This window comes from Terrapene carolina, unplaced genomic scaffold (assembly GCF_002925995.2).
Source record: "Terrapene carolina triunguis isolate 2854851 unplaced genomic scaffold, T_m_triunguis-2.0 Scaffold231, whole genome shotgun sequence".
NCBI lineage: Eukaryota > Metazoa > Chordata > Testudines > Emydidae > Terrapene > Terrapene triunguis.
Window position 1 is genome coordinate 15,303,116 of NW_020664582.1, and position 18,684 is coordinate 15,321,799.

Here is an 18,684-nt window from a genome sequence, read left to right on the forward strand (position 1 = left end):
ATAGATATTTTAGCTGGGTAAGCAAATAAGACAATTCTCTCCCTCCTCTTACCCCCAACAGCCATGTAAGTAATTAACAATGATTCCTTTACCAATATACTGTTTCACCAGGAGAAGAAAAAACTAACTGAGTCAACCTTTTCTTCACACCAACAAATAATTGTTTTAAATTTTGGGATACTTTCCATAATGAGCTGAATCAAAAAATCTATTTGAAAAATATATATTTATATAAAAAAAATTCATTAAGTTGTTTGCACGTGAAACATCAATTGTTAAGTTTATCTTTCATCTTTGATTCCACACCATTGTAGGAAACAGCTGGACCAAGCTTGCATGCTAATTAATCCTCAGACGCAAGAATTATAGGCATTTCACACTCTGCCTAGTGAAAGGGCTAACCCTTCTTGACACAATCATGACTAGACAGTGATTCTGGAGCAACATCCTACCCTTAATACTGTCAGTTTCAAGCTATCAACCTGAAAAATCCTTAATAAGGCGAGTTGATGTCACTGGGAATCAGTTAGCTGATGTGCCTAGAGTTCTGCAATACCATTTTGCTTAAGTTTTTTTATGCACCATTGATTAATAGAAAAAAATCCATTTGTTTGTTTTTCTTTTCTTTCCAAGTCGTTCTGTGCAATGACTCTGATACTGTCACTTTTAAAAAGTAAACCATATGAGCCCTCACATTTCAACTGGCAGGGGGCTTATGTCCATCATTCTTTGTTTTTCCACCTTTACAGGTTTAAAAAAAAAAAAAAAAAAAAAAAAAAAAAAGGTTGTGTTGTCATAGATTCATGCGCAAGTGCTCTGGCCGTTTGGAAATCATGGGAAAGGCTTGTTTTTTATATGGCCCAGAGTTTGGTTGTCGTATTGGAAGTGGTGCTGAGGCCTCGCCACAAACTGTCACATCCATTTGTTCTATTCCACTTGGCTCCACTGGATATTCCACAGGTGTCTGCGTATTTGGTGCACTGGCTGAAGCACCTCTTCCCCAGAAATCCCCAGGGGAGAACTTTACAGGGCTTTAAGACAAAAAATATAAAACACTTAGCATTCAGGATACATGCGATGCTAAGACATTTCCTTCACACTGCAAGAATTGGAGCATAAATGCCTGTTCTCTGAAGCGTTTATTAGTTTTTGCTTCCCCTTCCCTGGTTTGAGAGAAGCATGTATCTGGGCTAGTTCCTACCAAAACTCACTATAAACTAGACACACTGACACTAGACTTTTCTCATTTGGCATTCACCATGTAACATGCTTGTAGGTATGTGGAAGAAGGGAGATTTTGCGCTACTCTCATCATGAGCAGCACAGGAACATATAGAGGATCCAGCAGCAGTTTTAGAAGATGGTGTATTGAAGTCACCAGAATGGCAGGATGTATCAATAATGTGTATCAGGCAGATCAGTGTTTCCTGTGCTGCCAAAGATAAGCTTGCCTGCAGGGAAGCTGCTTGTAAAATGTGCAGAAAGCATGTTGTGTTCAAAAATAAGCACCCTAGCTCTTTCAAAAAAAAAAAAGTAATATTCTTAATGTTTTTAATGGAGATCATTTACAATTGCTCACTGAAAAGTAAATTGTTAAAAAAAATACCTGACTGGTGTCCTTGGACTGCCAATGAATCTGCGAGGTGATCGAATTTTTGGTTCAAAAGAAAACTTCTCTTTTACGCTTTCAAGTACGGATGGAGCCACATACGTAAAACCCTGAAAGACAGGAATAATTTCATTGTGATTGGTAGGAAAGGTTTATTTATGACCATGGAATCACAGAAATGTAAGGTTGGAAGGGACCTCAAGAAGTCTGCTAGTCCAGCCCTCTGCACTGAGGTAGGCCAAGTACACACAGACCATCCCTGACAGGTGTTTCTCCAACCTCTTCTTAAAAACCTCCAATGATGGGGATTTCACAACCTCCCTTGGAATCCTATTCCAAGGCTTAACTATCCTTCTAGCTAGAAAAATTTTCCTAACCCAGACATCCTAACCTAAGTGTCTTTTGCTGTAGATTAAGAACATAGACATGAAGAACAATTGATCACTATCCTCTTTGTAACAGCTCTTGACATATTTGAAGTCTTATCACGTTTCCCCTCAGTCTTATTTTCTGAAGACCAAATGTGGCCAGTTTCAACCTTGCCTCACAGGTCAGGTTTTCTAAACCGTTTATCATTTTTGTTACTCTCTTCCAGACTCGCTCCAATTTGTCCACATCTTTCTTAAAGTGTGGCACCCAGATCTGGACACAGTACTCCACCTGAGGCCTCGCCAGTGCTAAGCAGACTGGGATAATTACCTCCAGAGACTTACATACAACACTTCTGTTAATATACACCAGAATACTATTAGCCTTTTTCAGAACTACATCACATTGACTCATACTGAATTTGCAATCCACTAGAACCCCCAGATCTTTTCCAGAAGTAATTCTGCCTAGCCAGTTATTCCCCACTTTGTAATTGTGCATTTGATTTTTCCTTCCTAAGTGTAATACTTTGGACTTGTCTTTACTGAATTTCAACTTGTTGAATTCAGACCAATTCGTCAAGGTCATTTTGAATTCTAATCCTGTCCTCTAAAGTGATAGCAGAATGACCTAAGGAATGGCTGGTACTACGACTCGTTAATTCCTTAGGTGGGGAATGCAAGTGTAATCCCCCTCCACGGATATAGGCAGCGTGCTTGGGCAGCCCAGACGTTGCTGTTCAGATTATAGATCCATATAAACAAAGCTCAAAGGCAACGTAATTTTGATCTACACTGTAACCACTTTGGACATAGTTCTCTCTGCATTCCTACTGAAGTAATAAGCAATTTCGCTCCTACTGCAATTTAGAATTAGTGTCCATTTTACTACAAAATGTGAACAAGATTCCCTTTTTAAAATCTAGAATCTTATCGTCCTGTGTAAAAATGAGGCTGTAACCCAGCCTAAGTAAATATCAAATGTTACAAGGCAAAATGGCCAAAAAGAAGCTACCCTTTTGCAAGGAGTAATATATTTAAAATTTTGATGTATTAGAACTTGTCTGACACAAATAGTTCTCACTCTTATAAGTGGTAAGATTCAACCTTTTCTTTCCAGAGATGGAAGGAATTCACCTGAAATGTGCTATACCATTTCCAAACAAGAACACAATGTATCTCTCCAAAGTCAACACACACAGATCCCTGGTCACTTACCAGGAAGACCCGGTTGGCACTTTCACTGAGAGTTGAGTCATCTGGGCTATCAACAGGTGTCTGACGTGTAAACTTTGAATCAAACTGGCTCACATCCTCTTCGGATTGCTTTGCAAAAACAAAATGATTAAGGGTTTATAATACAGATATCAACCAAATGGCTTAGCGGTGATCAGTGAAGCCTCTGGATGGAGTTCATCCCATAGGTTTTTGGCAGAGCTCTGCTGTAGTAAAACCTTGGAGAGGAGTCGGAATCCTGCCGTTGCCAGTGGGAGGTCACTATGGGCACTGACACTGAGAAATAAAGGCAAGGGGGAGGGGCAAGAATTATGGATCAAAAAGGAACACAAAATTAAAAAGATGCCTTTAAAATAATCTCAAATTACAACAGAAACAAATGCCAGTTTCTTGTGAGAGCTAAACACTGGGTCACTCTCAATATGGAAGTTACACCAGTTAGTCTACTGGAATTTCACACACTAAATAATCCAGCACATTTTCATAGAAGCAAAAATGCTTGTCTTGCTAAGGACAGAAAGCATTAATTGAAAAAATGACTACCAAGTAACTGTCTGTTGTTCAGCTGAGGAATTGAACAGATTTTTCCAGTGGCAGTTCTCCCAAATTTATGTCTTCTCACAGATCCCTGAATGATTGTTGAAAAATTTAGCTTCACAATTGTACAGAGATCTTGCCTTACTTTAACAATCTGGTTAGTATAACTGATCAGCAAATTCTGCAGTTTGCTAAAGTTATAAGATGCAAGTTCAGTCATCTTGTACAGGTGACATATTCATAAATATGAGCCTTTTTTTGAACTGCAGTCCAATAGATTAGGGACTTGGGCCTTATTAACAATATTGCCATATTAAGATTAAAGTTAAATGATGCTTGTAAAACTAAGTGCAAGATAAATATTAGTGAAGTAACACTCAAGATGTTGAATAAAGTGACTTGATTCACATTTTACTGAGTGACTATTTAAAATTTTAGTTTCAGTCAAGTATTGGCTGCATGTTTGATGCTTAGAAACAAATTCAGAAATAAGAATTGCACCTCTGAGTCTGTATAGCCAGAAGGTTACAAATAAGAGGATGTAAAATTGAAATGGAACTGCTCCACTTCTTCCACACTCTGGGATTAATGGAAAATAATCAGTAAAACTAAGAATTAAGAATCAGAGGGGTAGCCGTGTTAGTCTGAATCTGTAAAAAGCAACAGAGGGTCCTGTGGCACCTTTAAGACTAACAGATAGTTTTAAGGTGCCACAGGACCCTCTGTTGCTTTTTAAGAATTAAGAGTCTACACTGACTCTGTACAGTAACTCCTCACTTAACATCCTCCCGCTTAACGTTGTTTCAAAGTTACATTGCTGCTCAATTAGGGAACATGCTCGTTTAAAGTTGTGCAATGCTGCCTTATAACGTTGTTTCGCTGCCTGCTCTGTCCACTGCTTGTAAGAGTCTGTGGAAGGGCAGCAACTTTACAAGGGAGCATTGCAGAAGTTCCTCTTCTCCACCTCCCTCCCAGCGCTTCCCCCATCGCCAAACAGCTGTTTGGCGGCGCTTAGGACTTTCTGGGAGGGAGGGAAAGGAGCAGGGAAGCGCCGCCTTTCCAGGAAGGAGCGGGGATGCAGCTGCTCCAGAGAGGAGGTGGAGTGGGGGTGGGAAGAGGTGGGCCTAGAGTGGAGTGGGGACAGGAGTACCAGTAACTGAAGTTGTTTCAATTAAGTGTGCAGCTTTTACAGTACTATGAGCAGAGGTTCTCAAACTGTGATATATGGGTCAGTTTATCAGAGTATAAATCCATTATAACTGAGTAGTTACAAAGGTAGCATGACAAGTACTTTTGAATTTTAGATCCAATATGGTAAGTCAAAGTTTGAGAACTGCTGCTAAGAGGCATACAAGGAACAAACAATTTACTGTATTCCCGGTACGTACCAATAATGGTTTAAAGGGAGGTTCCACCTTCCGAGCTAGCAGCTCTTCCCAGTTAATGTGTCTGAAGAAAGGGTGAGCCTAAGAAAATTCACAAGAATGAAAAACATAATTGGTCTTCCTGGCAGAAATTAAGAATGGATATTTGTTGACCTTGTAGATAGGAAAATGAACTATATTTTCTAATGTTCATAAAGCAAGCTAAGATGAGAATATCTGAGGAATAAGAAGCTAGGTCTCTTCAGACCTCAACTTTGGGCTCCTTTCCTTCTAAAACTGTAAGTACTTCAAGTGCAGCATCTATTATTTGTCCTACAGTGCTCTATTAGAATAGTCACGAATAGCTTAAAATTGTCATTGAAAAATTCTTAAATATAAACTTTCAGTAAAATGTGTGATTGTATCAGGATTTCCTCACGAGACTGCCTCAACCTAGCAAAATGGTTCTAAATTCACAGTTCTTCATTATGTACATTCGTCACTAGCAGTGAAATAGTGGATTAAAAGAAAATGACTGGGAATTTCCTTTGCCTACACATCAAATCTGATGTCATTCTATTGACTGAAAATGTATGAGATGCAGTAATACCACGGTCACTCGATTGTTTATGATTTCAATGTGATAGTACACATGAGCTTCTTAGGGATATTACATGCCAAATGTATTTAACTTTATAGATGCAAAAATCTACTACCACAACCAAAGACTGGTCTGTATGTATGGCAGATGTATTGGCTTTTTAGAAAGTGACACTTTCTAAATAAAGTCAAGTATCAGAGGGGTAGCCGTGTTTGTTGCTTTCTACAGATCCAGACTAAGAGTCCTGTGGCACCTTATAGACTAACAGACCTATTGGAGCATAAGCTTTCGTGGGTGAATATCCGACGAAGTGGGTATTCACCCACGAAAGGTTATGCTCCAATACGTCTGTTAGTCTTTAAGGTGCCACAGGACTCTTTGTTGCTTTCTAAATAGAGAAATTTGGGGAAATTTGCCATCCTTTAGAACATAAGGATGACTGACAATGATTTGTGAGAGCTTCTCAGTACCTGATATCTTATCTTCTGCTATAACTTGCTGGGAATGGTGAAATATTGCTATTTTGCACATTATGCCTATTGTCACTTTTATGCATATGTAGGCTTTTGTTTTGCTCATTATTCTTTTAGTTTCTGATCTGTTAAAGTTACAGAAGAAATTAACTCCATATTACCAATCTAGGTGATGTGCCACGCACATCTACATCTCTTGAAAATATTTCAGATGAATTTCTAATAGCAATGTCATAAAAACTGACAATTAACCATAGAACTATTAAAATATGGAATGACGTGAGTTGTACAGGACATGTTTAAATATAGCCACAAAACCCAATCTGTGTAGGCCTGGGACAAGCTTTAAATAATTTTGTAGTAGATGAAATAATTGAGTTACATCTGTTTCACATTAGGAGTGCAAAATGTAACATCTTTCCTGACACTCAACCCCAAATGCCTGTGTTGGTTATTCACCAACCCACTAGAATACCACAATGTATCAATTTGTTCACTGAGTAACTGATAAAGAAAGGGGGACATGGGATGTAGGAAAGCGAAAAAAAATTGAGGGGGAGGAGAGCAATGAAATCCTCAGGACCCCATCCTTCACCCCACTAACTGTTTCCTTGAGCCCTTTATTACTTAGATATCTATCTAACCCTTCCTTAAATTCCTCAGAGGAAACATTTGACTCTTTGTCTAAATCCCTGCCTCTGCTCTCACTGTGCTTCAGAGAATGACATTCTACCATGTCTATTCTTCTTGGACTATCCTTGAATCTTGTTTCTAAATAAGATAATCAAGAGAAATTAAACAAGATCTACCTGAACTTCTCCAGCATCTCCAGAACCAGCTCCTAGACGTGAGGCAGCATTTCTTTTTAGCAGCTTAGAGGAGAAAAACACCAAGGAAATAATTTATTGAAATGGTTAAACAATTTTTGAAGAGTATTTCTACTAAAAATCATCAATAGAAACACTTTACATCTGTGTTAAATATTATTTGAACTAACCACGTAGTAGTTACTGTACAATGAAATTACAATTTTAATATCTTCCATTATTGTATGTGTGCTGTTGTAGCCATGCTGGTCCCAGAATACTAGAGACAAGGTGGGTAAGTTAATCTCTCTTATTGGACCACTTCTGTTGGAGAGAGAGAGAGGCTTTTGAGCTTACACAGAAGAAGAGCGCTGTGTAAGCTCGAAAGCTTGTCTCTCTCTCCAACAAAAGTTGGTCCAAAAAAAGATATTATCTCACCCATATTGTCTCTGTTAACAATCTTAAGGCAGTTCTCAGAACAAACAACTTTAGAATTGTTTTCTCAAACAAAGCATTATTTTCTGCCTCATGCAACTTGAAGACAGAACCGAGCTCCATTAAAAGATTACGTTGATTGAAATATAGTAGCACTAGGATTCACCTGGGAAAAAGCAGTACAGCAATATTGACCAGTATGTTTCTAATATCTGCATATACATGTAGGTTTAACATTAATTAAAACTTTACCTTTTTAAGCAGATCTCTGGCTTCTTGCGTGAGGTAGGGAGGCAAGTTGAGTTTACATTTGAGAATCTTGTCAATGGTTTTCTTTCGGTTCTCCCCAGTGAACGGGGGCTGAAAAACATCATTGCAGTGTGAAGAAAACCATGTGAAAAACTCTAGCACAGTCGTTCTCTAACTTCATTGCACTGCAACCCTGCTCCTGACAACAAAAATTACCACGTGACCCCAGTGCCCAGTGTTACTCCAGAATAGTTAATATTTTAAATAAAAAATGCATTGCAAGCAGGGCAATTGCATGGGGCCCCATGCCATAGGGGGCCTGTGAAACTAAGTTGCTTTGGCTTCAGCCCTGCACAGCGGGGTTCAGGCTTCAGCTTTCTGCCCTTGGCCTCTCAGAGTCTAATGCCGGCCCTGCCTAGGCGACCCCATTGAAATGAACTTGTGACCCACAGTAATTAACAAATACCTGTTCCACTCTCTTCATTTGCATATATGGAACAGGGCTAGTTTCAGCCACTTGTGAAACAGGGTTATAATTGCTTCAAATGTGACTTCCAAATATTTGCTTGGGCTACTACAGAACAGCCCAAGACCATGGTTAAAAAGGTTTAGCCATTTTTTTAGTTAGGTTTCTTACCAGCAGCTGATATAAGTACATACATATCTATCTATGCCTACACCTGAATGATCCAACGAACTTCAGTGATTAGTGATGTAGAATAAAATGTATGCAGTTTTTAACTGTGCACCTACTGCTCCAGTCAGCATGTCATACATCAATGCCCCCAAACTCCACCAGTCCACAGCACGATTATGCCCACTTCTCATCAAGATTTCAGGGGCCCTAGAATGAGAAAAATTAGAAATATGAAAGTATTTTATTAAATACTCAATTACGGCTCAGGTTTCAAGTTTTTAAACATAATCCACATTTATAATCTGAAAGTTCCATAAATAACTGGACACATTGAACCATCAGTTAAAAAAGGTAAAATTTAGCCATTACCCCCAGACCAGAGTAATACTTTTCTGTTTCATCATGCAGCTCACATGTATTCTATTGTTCCACAGAAAGTGTGTGTGACTGTTCCATCATGAATAGATTCTTTACATAGTCCGAAGTCTGTTAGTTTTACATGACCTGAAAGAAATAAAAGAAAACATCTAATTCTAAAATCACTCCAAATTCTGAAATGGAATTATATGCATATCAGCAACTCAACATAAATGTAATTTATAAAATGGACAGTGCAAATATGTCTATTGTCTATAGTAACAAAACAGGACTCTTCACAGTAGGCATCAGAGTCTTCTTCTATTGATCTGATAAGATTGAAAAATGACTTAGTCATTTAAAAAAAATCTTTGAACTATAGTTAATGAAGATACAGGCTTATTTTTGCATGAAAAAGGGTTGTCATTCAGTGGAGAGGAACAAAAACACAGCAAAGCCACCAAGAGAATCTCAAAGCCATGAAAAAAAAATGGTTTCTTCATGTTCTGTTCTCATTACTTAGACCTGTAGAAACTCACAATAAACTAATTGTTCACATCTTATTGCAACCCTTCTACTAGTTAGGCACAAAGAAACAGATAGATCTAAGTAGCAGCCTCCTGACTATTTTTATATGAGCTTATTCCCATTCATACAGAATCAAGTTGTTGATTATTAGCACAATGCAGTAAGTTTTTTTTATTAATCATATACAACTTTTTTACATATTTGCAAACAACATCTCTCTAAAAGACTGCACTGCTGCCGAGATGAAATCAAGTCACCTAGTCTTATGCTTACTCCAGAATTTAGAAACCAAAATCAGTGTCACAATTCATTTCTAATTTATAACTTTCACTCTCCAGAACCACTATGCACTAGTAAACATTCACAGTCAGTGAACACCTTGCTTAAAAGTAGTCTTTTAGCTCTTTAATGCTAGGATTTGATGGCACTAATCAATAGTGCTGCAGGCATTAGTGCTCAACACACACAGAGCTTTGAACTTGCTGCTACGATCAAGTAAAGTGACAGGTTTTTTTTAATTGTTTCCTTTTAAAAAGCTACATCATCAGTATTAGCATAGTTATTCGTAAACATGAAAATTACAGAGCAGGTTTGAATTTAGATATCATGCATAGATGACTCAGCTGCATGAGAATATCCCACTAATGAATAGAAAAGTCTTCAGTGGGTTTACTCTAAAAGTCTCTTGCCCCTTCCTGACCAATTTGTTCTGCCACTTCCAGTACTAAAGTGCTGTAACTACTACAACGAACGCCATGCCATGACTAGCAAATGGCAGCTACTTGTATGGGTGTATCAGGAAAAAAGAAGGATAACAGTAGTAAGTTTTCTGAGGTAATTTTATATTATGCTGTGACCTGTGAGAAAGGATTTTGAGAGGATTATTGGTTACACAATTGTTTACTATATTTCCACCTTGACGATTAAGCATGATATTTTCCGGCTTCAGATCTCGATAGATGATTCCTTTTTGATGTAAGTGCCCCAAAGCCATTGAGATCTCTGCCAAGTAAAAGCTGAAACAAAAGGGATTTGATACAATTAAACTCATTCAACCACACAAAGCATCTTAAGCACTAAAACAATTATACTTGCTAGTACACAGCAATGATTCCTTGAAAGTATAGTTAGATGTGCATCACAGAATAAATTAGTAGAATAATTATGCTATTGAGGTTTATTTGCCAAAGAGCATAGGGACACAATGGAACAACAAAATTACACCATCAGCATTAGGTTAATTTGTTTAGTAGTTACTCTGTCTTGAATATTTTTGTTGCGATCTGAATTTGCTAGTCATTAAGTCTGGCTCTAAACTGATGCACTGTTCTGGGAAGGAAGAGGAAAGCTCTGCGCTGCAGTGCTCTCTGTAGCATACAGCTGCAATCCTATATGTACATCTGAGCTGTTCCAAAACACTCACAGCATACGTTGTGGGAAGATGGAGCTATCATCCCCTCTTATGTGCTGTGTAAAGCCGAATCAAGAAAGTGCACTTCATTTACCTAGGTCAGGTGTGAAATGTAGCTACTGAAAAGGCTCTCTAAGCAGAATGATCATTTACACAGAAGTCCAGTTCTTTCTTCACATATGTGCTCAGAAAAAGTAGGATAAATACAGTAATTACACCACTTCTAAAAGTGAACTGCAGTCAACAGAAGCTACAAACTTTTACGCAAGGTTTTGAACATTTCTTTCATGCAGAAGGTACCTAGAAATTCAGGTGTAGGCTGCCATTCCCCACCAACTCAAGTGCATCCCCTCTGCAAGCACATGCCTAAGTTCCAGTAGAATATAATGACAACCTTCAATAGGGTGGGCAGTGAACCTTCTCACAGACTAATGCCATTCCAACACTAGCTGGTCAGAGATTCAGCAGAGTAAGATATACGGAATAGCCACCACCTCCAAGAAAGACTCATTGAACTGCGTAGCTCACTAAACTAGATTATTAAAATACAGTTGTATGTTTCTCTCTTGAATTCTACTAAGCCACAAAAGTGCCAATTTTGTTTCACATACCAGGCTGTGTCTTCCATAAAAATTCCTTCTCGCTCTAACTGCATAAATAGTTCTCCTCCTACAAGGGGAAAATAAGATGTTAGAAGCAAGAATCCATATTTCTGTTACACTGCTACTGAAAATACATTTTTCATTTCTAATCATAATTAAAGAACTACACATTCCCTTATCAAAGGATAGATGATGGAATTATGCTCTGCAGAAGACTATAACAACCCCGGATTAAAAATGCGTGAAAAGCGGGTGAATATTCACTTAATACAGGAAGTATCAATTAGGAGTCAGAGGACCCTGGAGACAGAATTCCTGGTATACGATCATTAGAAATTCCCCCTCCTTTACTTCCCTGTAAGATATTCTTAACATCAGTTTTGTTATGCAGTTTATATAGATTGAGTTATAGGTTTCACATTAATTATGAAAATGTGCAGAATAATTTAAGTCAACTATGAGTGCTTAGCTGGGATTTTATAAAGGGGAAAAATAAGAACTTTTCAGATTCTAGATTAAATAAGGGATACTGAAAATCTCCTGTATAGCAGAATTAAATATACTGACCACTGAGATACTCAAGGATGAGGTAGAGTTTTCCACCAGTCTGAAAGGCATAAATTAAATCTACAATGAAGGGATGCTTCACTTCCTCCAGGATATTACGCTCAGCTTTTGTGTGTGCTGTGTCTTTTGCATTCCTTACAATCATTGCCTACAGAACAAAGAAAAATGACATGAGAGCAAAGAACATGGAATTCCTAAATGAGGCAGAATTCTACCTAGAGTTCTATTCCCAATTTACAGAAGTCTCCACATTCTCCACATAATTGTCACAATAACACTCTGAGTCAGCAACATGATAAAAAAACTGCTTAGTTGTTCTTGCATTATTGTTAAATATGAAATCACACTCATGTTTTTAAATTAATTAAAAACAGAGACCAATTGTCTAGGACCACACAATAGATGTTAGAGAAAATGTGATAATACATATTTCAATTTTAAATGGACGTAAAGATTAATTTTAATACATTAATGACAAATGTTCAATCTTGGCACATTAGAACAATTATTATATAGTAATTACATTGCAAAGGGGACCAAAAAAAACCACCTTTTTTGGATTGGAAACCAGCCAAAAGTGAAGACCAAGTTACCTTTTTAAGAACTTTCATGGCAAAAATTTTTCCAATATTTGCTCCTGTTACTTTTCGTACTTGAAAAACCTATGGTACAAAAAGTAAATAAATTGCTTACAAGTCACAGTGGCAGTTAGAATTCTAATATATACTTTAAAGTCTTCTATTACCAACTGGTGATAAAGTTGTGCAACTGATCACAATCACTAAAGTCAATTTTGATCAAATGCATTGCCAATAAAAAAGAATGGTGATTTCATACTGGACACTGGTCTGCATCAGCTCATTGTTGCCTCTGGAAAGGCAGAATTTTTCTGGAAACATAGGACATATAACAGGGAGCCAACAAGAAAATTCTTTCATTGCCTCCAGTGTGATGGATAATGGATTTTCCGAGATGAAGATTTTGTACCTTTCCATAACCACCTTTGCCAAGTACACGTAGTAACTCAAAACATTCTGGTCGGATCTTTTCTGGACCTCTGTTTACACTAGTTTCCGAAATCTCAAATTTTTCACAATGTTCCAGGCCACTGAATAAAGACAAAACAGTGTATTACAAAATTAACTCAAGTTAAAGAAAGAATAATCAGGCAAATTTCTCTGCAGAAAGCACATTATATTCACTGGCACAACTGACGGTGTGCTTAGGAGATGTCCAGAATTGTAACACCAGGAATTCTATTAATGTGTATGTATAGCGATGAGTGGCAGCTTGCTTCATGCAGAAATTTGGGAAGTTCCTAGGATTCACAGAGTCATGCATTTCCTGAAATGACATTTTATAAAAGTGTACATGTTCTGACGACTGAAACAGGAACCTTTGGCAATTAAGTTAATTGAGGAGCATTGCTGCTACCCTTAAAATAAAAATTAGGTTTATAAATTCCATTAAAAGTTACAGGACTCCCAGGTGTGATTTGTAGGGTCATATTTACATGATGAAAGTCTTACTATCTTGCAAAAATAGTAAGGTAAGCTAAAATATGGTTCAATCTTGCTAAAGTAGAGGATTAACCCAATACTTAATGATGTTTCTAAATTATGCTAAACCCTGCAAAGTATAAGTCAGTAACACAGTTTGGTCCTGTCTATGCTGACAAGATTGAATTGTGTTTTAGCTGTGTCACTACCATGTTCTCACTGAGTCTTCCAACATGATGCATTTTCAGACTTAGCCCCTAAGCAACCAAGGTAGTTTTAATGAGACTTAAGGGCAGCAATGTTTTCTAGAAGACTTGAAGTCAGAACTCCTGAATTCTATTCACCTATCTGCCACTGGTTTGCTATGTGAACTTGCAAACACCAGAACCTCTCCATCATTGTCAGAACCTTCTGTAAAATGGAGATAATATCTACCACTTCACAGGGGGCTGCAAGATTTCATACAGTGAAATTGTTCAAACCAAAGTACGATAGTTTTTAAACTTTTCCCCCCAGAAAAGTAATAAATCGATGTAGCCTATAATGGAGTTTATAATTAGTTTTTTAAAAACAAGATTAGGCTTGACATATACTGGTTAGGAACGCATGTTATAGCACCTTCCAGGAAAAGCCATGTTTAAATGCTTATTCAGGAGCTTAAGGAGTGTAAAGTCCTCTGCAATCTCTTGATAAATTGGGTTTTATAAAAGTGCACTATATTAACAACATTTAATATATCGGAATGAGCCTGATTACAAATAGTATTCAAATAAAGTAAAAGTATAGGGACAAGTAAGATACAAAACGTAAGACACTGCAGATTGTTGCCAATTTCCCCATAGAATTCTTTTGTTACAAGATATAGCTATAAAACTTGAATTAATTTAATTAACTTTTCTATTAAATTCGAGAAAAACTATTTGTAGTTATCATGAATATTACAGAAATGTTTTCTAATAGGAACTTACATTTCATATTGGCCAACTCCTCCATGGTCCATGCTTTCACTTAACTGACCCTGGGATGGAGGGGGAGAAAGTTTAAAAAAGTCACTACAATAACACCATAACTGTAAACAAAAACAGTGAGTACTAACAGTAAGCTTTGTTTAAAAAACAAAAACATGTCACGGTCTGACTGATTTAGCTCTAAAATTTGTTAAACTGGCTAAGAAGTCATATGCAATAAATTATCAGAAGGAAGCAATTTGTATTATAGGCTTTCACAAAACATTTATAGAGTTCTGCAGAAAAGTTGCAAAATTCCCAAGGATCCCACAACTACAGCAGGGGAACCCACTACTTTTTAGCTAACTGCAGTTATCTGATTATGTTTGTACACGCAGCAATGAATCCAACTCCAGATAAATCTTGTAAAAATGCAGTGGCTTTTAAATTTTTATTTTTACACCTGCGTTCATGTAAGAATTTGGTGAACAGGACTCATACATATAATGGCTATCCTGTACAAAGGTTTCCCCTAAAGAATCTGACTTATTGTGGAACCAGATGACTAATGGAACTGGAAACAGATATAGTGAATTAACCGTGAAATTCTAAAGAATTAGGGAAAGGAAGCCATACAAAGGTCTGAAAGTTGCAATTTTCATTTTTACATTGTAAAATATTCAATAAGTAAGGCCCTACGTAATTCACGATATTGTGCATCCCGCAATATTAGGCTTCCACTGCAATTCTGATTTTAATTAGCTTACTTTGCACAGTCCACAATTTTGCATACATTTTGAGGTTTGCAACACACTTTTTCCCCCCATTAGTACAGTACTTTCCCCATTTATCCAAGCGGATAGTAGCGGGGCTCCTGTTGTCAGCCCTGCGCATTAATTACTGTAATATAGTTGCAGCAAAATGTCTGGTTATCAAAAAAATTAGCAAGCATAACAAGACTTGAGTGTTTATATTGCACTAGCAAATTTTTCTTAAACAAATAGGTCTTCTCTGGCTTTTCCAAATTACCGCAAATAATAATGGTCCATTATTACTTTTCCATGCCTTGTCTGCAACTCAGCCGCAATTATTTGACAATCATACCGTGATTCAAGTTAGGAAAGCATGTTATACTGTCAGCCATACTGGTCTTGTTCTGTAAACAGAGGCTTTCATTTTCCAAGTCTCATTTTCATCAGCATTACACTTGTTTTTTAAAAGTTTTTTTTAAATCTGTTTTTCATTCAAGAAGCCATGGGTCTTCCTTCTTGTCATCTCAGACAACCAAGCATTTGAAGACTAGTAGTATTCTAGCTGGACAGTCTCACTTTGGTTTGCATTTACTGTCATTTGACTTTCTTACAGATGAGAGAAATATTAAAGCTGCTGTTATATTCAATAAAACTCTGTGGCAACCAAGAACTGTGGCTTAATTGCAATCTCCCTAGTCAGAAGTAGTCTTGTGGCAATTTCATTTCCTAGGTTAGCCGTATCTGTAGGCACACCTGTAACAGCACTTGTTCTTGTTCCTGCCATGATAGCTTTTTGGAGTGAAAACTTTCCAGCTGCAGTATTACCTAGTCTAATGTAGCTTCACATCCAGCTCACATACAGTTTGATGATTTCAAACTCTCAGTTCAGAGATGTGTTTCTGTTCCTCAGAGTTACGCACTATGCCACCTGGAGGTAGCTTTCAGTAAAGCTCATGCTCTCCTGTTGATCCTCCACCCTCAAATTATTTGCTCTTGTGTTCTCCTCTTTGGTTCTATGTTTTGCTTTAAATATACTAAGTCTACAGTAACTCTACTCTTTATTGTTCAAAAGCCTTATTTTATTGCTTTTTTCCCCTTCTAGTGTTACTAACACTGAAAGTGAGAGTAGTCATGAACTGAATTTGATTGTTCATCCTGCCCGAGAGCCAAGTTTGCTTGTTAATGGGCATTAACTCTAACGGAAATTGTGCTGCAAATATTACCCACATTTATGGGAGAGTACAGTCATAACGGTTGATGAGTTAGGATTCTCTGACTCTCAGTCCTTAGGGTTGAACTTTTGGGAACTCTAGGACCGCAATTTGCTCACTTCCATGGACGATCTGAGTCTGTTGGCAGCCTTCAAAGTGTGATCTGAGGGACATTTTTAGCCAGGCATTTTGTTGGTTACTGATGTTGCTCCCAGGGTCTTTTCTTTAAAGTTGAGAAATTATATTGGCTACAGTGAGCCAGCAAAATAATATCTGTACTGTTTTTAAACTATTGACACTGATGGACACCAAATAAGCTATGTAAAAATACTGTAAGCAATGGCTGGTTTCAGACTGTAATGGTACAACCCTAAAGACACAAGATCAAGAGCAACATCAGATTGGCAAGGTAATAGGAGCTTGACATAAGGTGAGGCGCTCAGTTTATTTTGGAGAGGCTGTAACATTCATCACTCTTCTGTACCTGGTATTCACTATAAACTTTTTACAGTTCAATGGCTGTGCACTTTAGACAGGATTGACAATTCCCTGGAGAAAAGAAGTTTGGCCACAGCACTGATAAATACCATCTTAAACCCGGTTTAAACCAGAAAACTGTTAAAAACTAATTGCATCAGTGTCCAGCAAGTTCAGGAACAAATCTTGTCAAACTGTGGATACATCCATTCAAAAATGGATGTATGCTTCTAACTGCTTAAGGTTTCAAACCTACAACTCTGCATTATTGCAGTTTTCATATAACCAAATGTTTTTGACTTTTGTCTATACAATATTGAAAACTGAAATGAGTCATGACATGTATGACTTCCTTAAGAAAATACTGAACCAAAATACAGACATTCAGATGTTCAGTGTTATAATTACACATTTACTATGACAACCACTGCAGTTTTACTTTTTATTTGTAAAACTCTGAATTAATCTATGAATATACTGCCTTATATAACCACAATTTGAATACCTAACAAACAATAATATGGTATGCATTAACAAAATAGTTTTTAAAGCAGAAAATGCCTTAAATTGGGACTAATTAGTTTTTCCCAGGGTAGTAAAAACCACCTCTGGTAAATACCATGCCATCTCTGACTTTAGATGTTAGCACAGAAGTGATGATTATAAATTTTCCAATATAGATTAGCATTTCTGGGCTGATCTAATGTGTGGGACACTTATGTCAAACTATTTTGAACTGAAAATAAGTAGTTCTGGGTTGTGTTTTCTTTTAATTATATACTAGAAAAGGTAAAACAACCCACTCATTCACACACAAAATCATCCTCAAATTTAGCCTGGCATATTATGGTAAATCAGCTAGTAGGCAATCACTGACAATTCTTAGAGCAATAAATCTATGCTTAGAAAAAGAAATCCTAGTTACTGAGTTACTTAAGATTTGATCCAATTCAAATTTATTATCTTTAGTACCAGATTGAGTTCTCCGCTATGGGGAAGTTTTATAACTACAAAGTCCAAGCACAGGACAGATGTGACTCCTGCTATAAATGCCCCGCAGCAGCCGTGTGCAGGTCTCAGCCGTCACCTCAAAAGCCAGGCGGGGGGGGAACCACCAAATATGAAGGGGGAAAGGAACGTGTCGCCTGAGTGGGGCACATCGGCGTTAAAACAAACCGCTACCCAAGCAGTGAGTGCCTAGGGCTAACGTGGGGGGACGCGCCGCCCACCCCCAGAGCGGGGCCACCCGCGATGGGTGGTGCAATTGCCACAGAAGCGGGCAGCAGCTCACCCAGCCACGACACCTCGCTCCCTCCCCAGGCCGCCCCTCCTCTCCCGCTCGCTAGGCCGGCCCCCGTCAGCCTCCTCAGCGCATCGGGCCCCTCACCGGAGCGGACCCGTCTCCAAGCCCGTCGCCCGACCGGGTGGGTCTCCCCCTCGGAGCCCAGGTCGGGCGGCTCACCGGACTGGGCCGGGCGGCTCACCGGACTGGGCCGGGCCCCCCCGCCCTACCCCTGGCGAGGCCCGCTGCCTCTCAGCCCCTCGCCGGCTCAGGCTCCCCCCTCTCACCCCCTCCTCCAACTCCTCGTCCGAACCCGCGTCTTCGGGCTGGTCCAGGTCAATGTCGAACACGCCCGCCATGGCCTGGATGCGAGCAGCGCCTCCGCCGCCCCGTCCGCGCTGTGCTGAGTCCGCGGGGCCTGGGCCGCCTCATGGGCCCGCAGCCCCTAAAGCCGCCACGGCCGCCATCGCCGGCTGCCAGGCTTCAGCGCGGCTGCGCCCCCGCCCTGACTCCGTCTACGGCGCAGGCGCACGACCCAACCCGGTGACCGCAAGGGACCACACTTGACATGCGCAGAACGCACCATGGCGTTCTGCGCATGGTTGGGGCTCGTACTGAGCATGCGCAAAGCTCGCTCGGCCGCTAGATTTACTGGCATCGAGCATGCGCAGACTGCAGACTGAAGCTTCTCGGCTCGGTGCATGCGTATGACGTTCACTGAAGCCTCCACCACTGA

General features: G+C 38.9%; 1 protein-coding gene across 2 annotated transcripts in view; it reads right to left on the minus strand.

Moving 5' to 3' along the window:
- Positions 1–766: 766 nt before the first annotated feature.
- RPS6KB1 (ribosomal protein S6 kinase B1) overlaps positions 767–18,684 on the minus strand; it is a 21,501-nt gene continuing 3,583 nt past the window's right edge. Inside the window, exons 1-15 of one of the 2 annotated variants that reach the window (XM_026656463.2) lie at positions 18,236–18,330; positions 14,248–14,297; positions 12,768–12,888; positions 12,374–12,442; positions 11,781–11,928; positions 11,223–11,280; positions 10,116–10,216; positions 8,729–8,819; positions 8,432–8,522; positions 7,682–7,789; positions 6,998–7,060; positions 5,139–5,216; positions 3,196–3,303; positions 1,607–1,719; positions 767–1,031 (exon numbers count right to left, since the gene is read on the minus strand). In XM_026656463.2, the coding sequence (XP_026512248.1) occupies positions 794–1,031; positions 1,607–1,719; positions 3,196–3,303; positions 5,139–5,216; positions 6,998–7,060; positions 7,682–7,789; positions 8,432–8,522; positions 8,729–8,819; positions 10,116–10,216; positions 11,223–11,280; positions 11,781–11,928; positions 12,374–12,442; positions 12,768–12,888; positions 14,248–14,297; positions 18,236–18,307 (1,509 nt within the window). In that variant the 5' untranslated portion in view covers positions 18,308–18,330 and the 3' untranslated portion in view covers positions 767–793. Of the gene's footprint in view, positions 1,032–1,606; positions 1,720–3,195; positions 3,304–5,138; positions 5,217–6,997; positions 7,061–7,681; positions 7,790–8,431; positions 8,523–8,728; positions 8,820–10,115; positions 10,217–11,222; positions 11,281–11,780; positions 11,929–12,373; positions 12,443–12,767; positions 12,889–14,247; positions 14,298–18,235; positions 18,331–18,684 lie in introns of those variants that run through there. The other variant, XM_026656464.2, reaches the window with a different exon arrangement.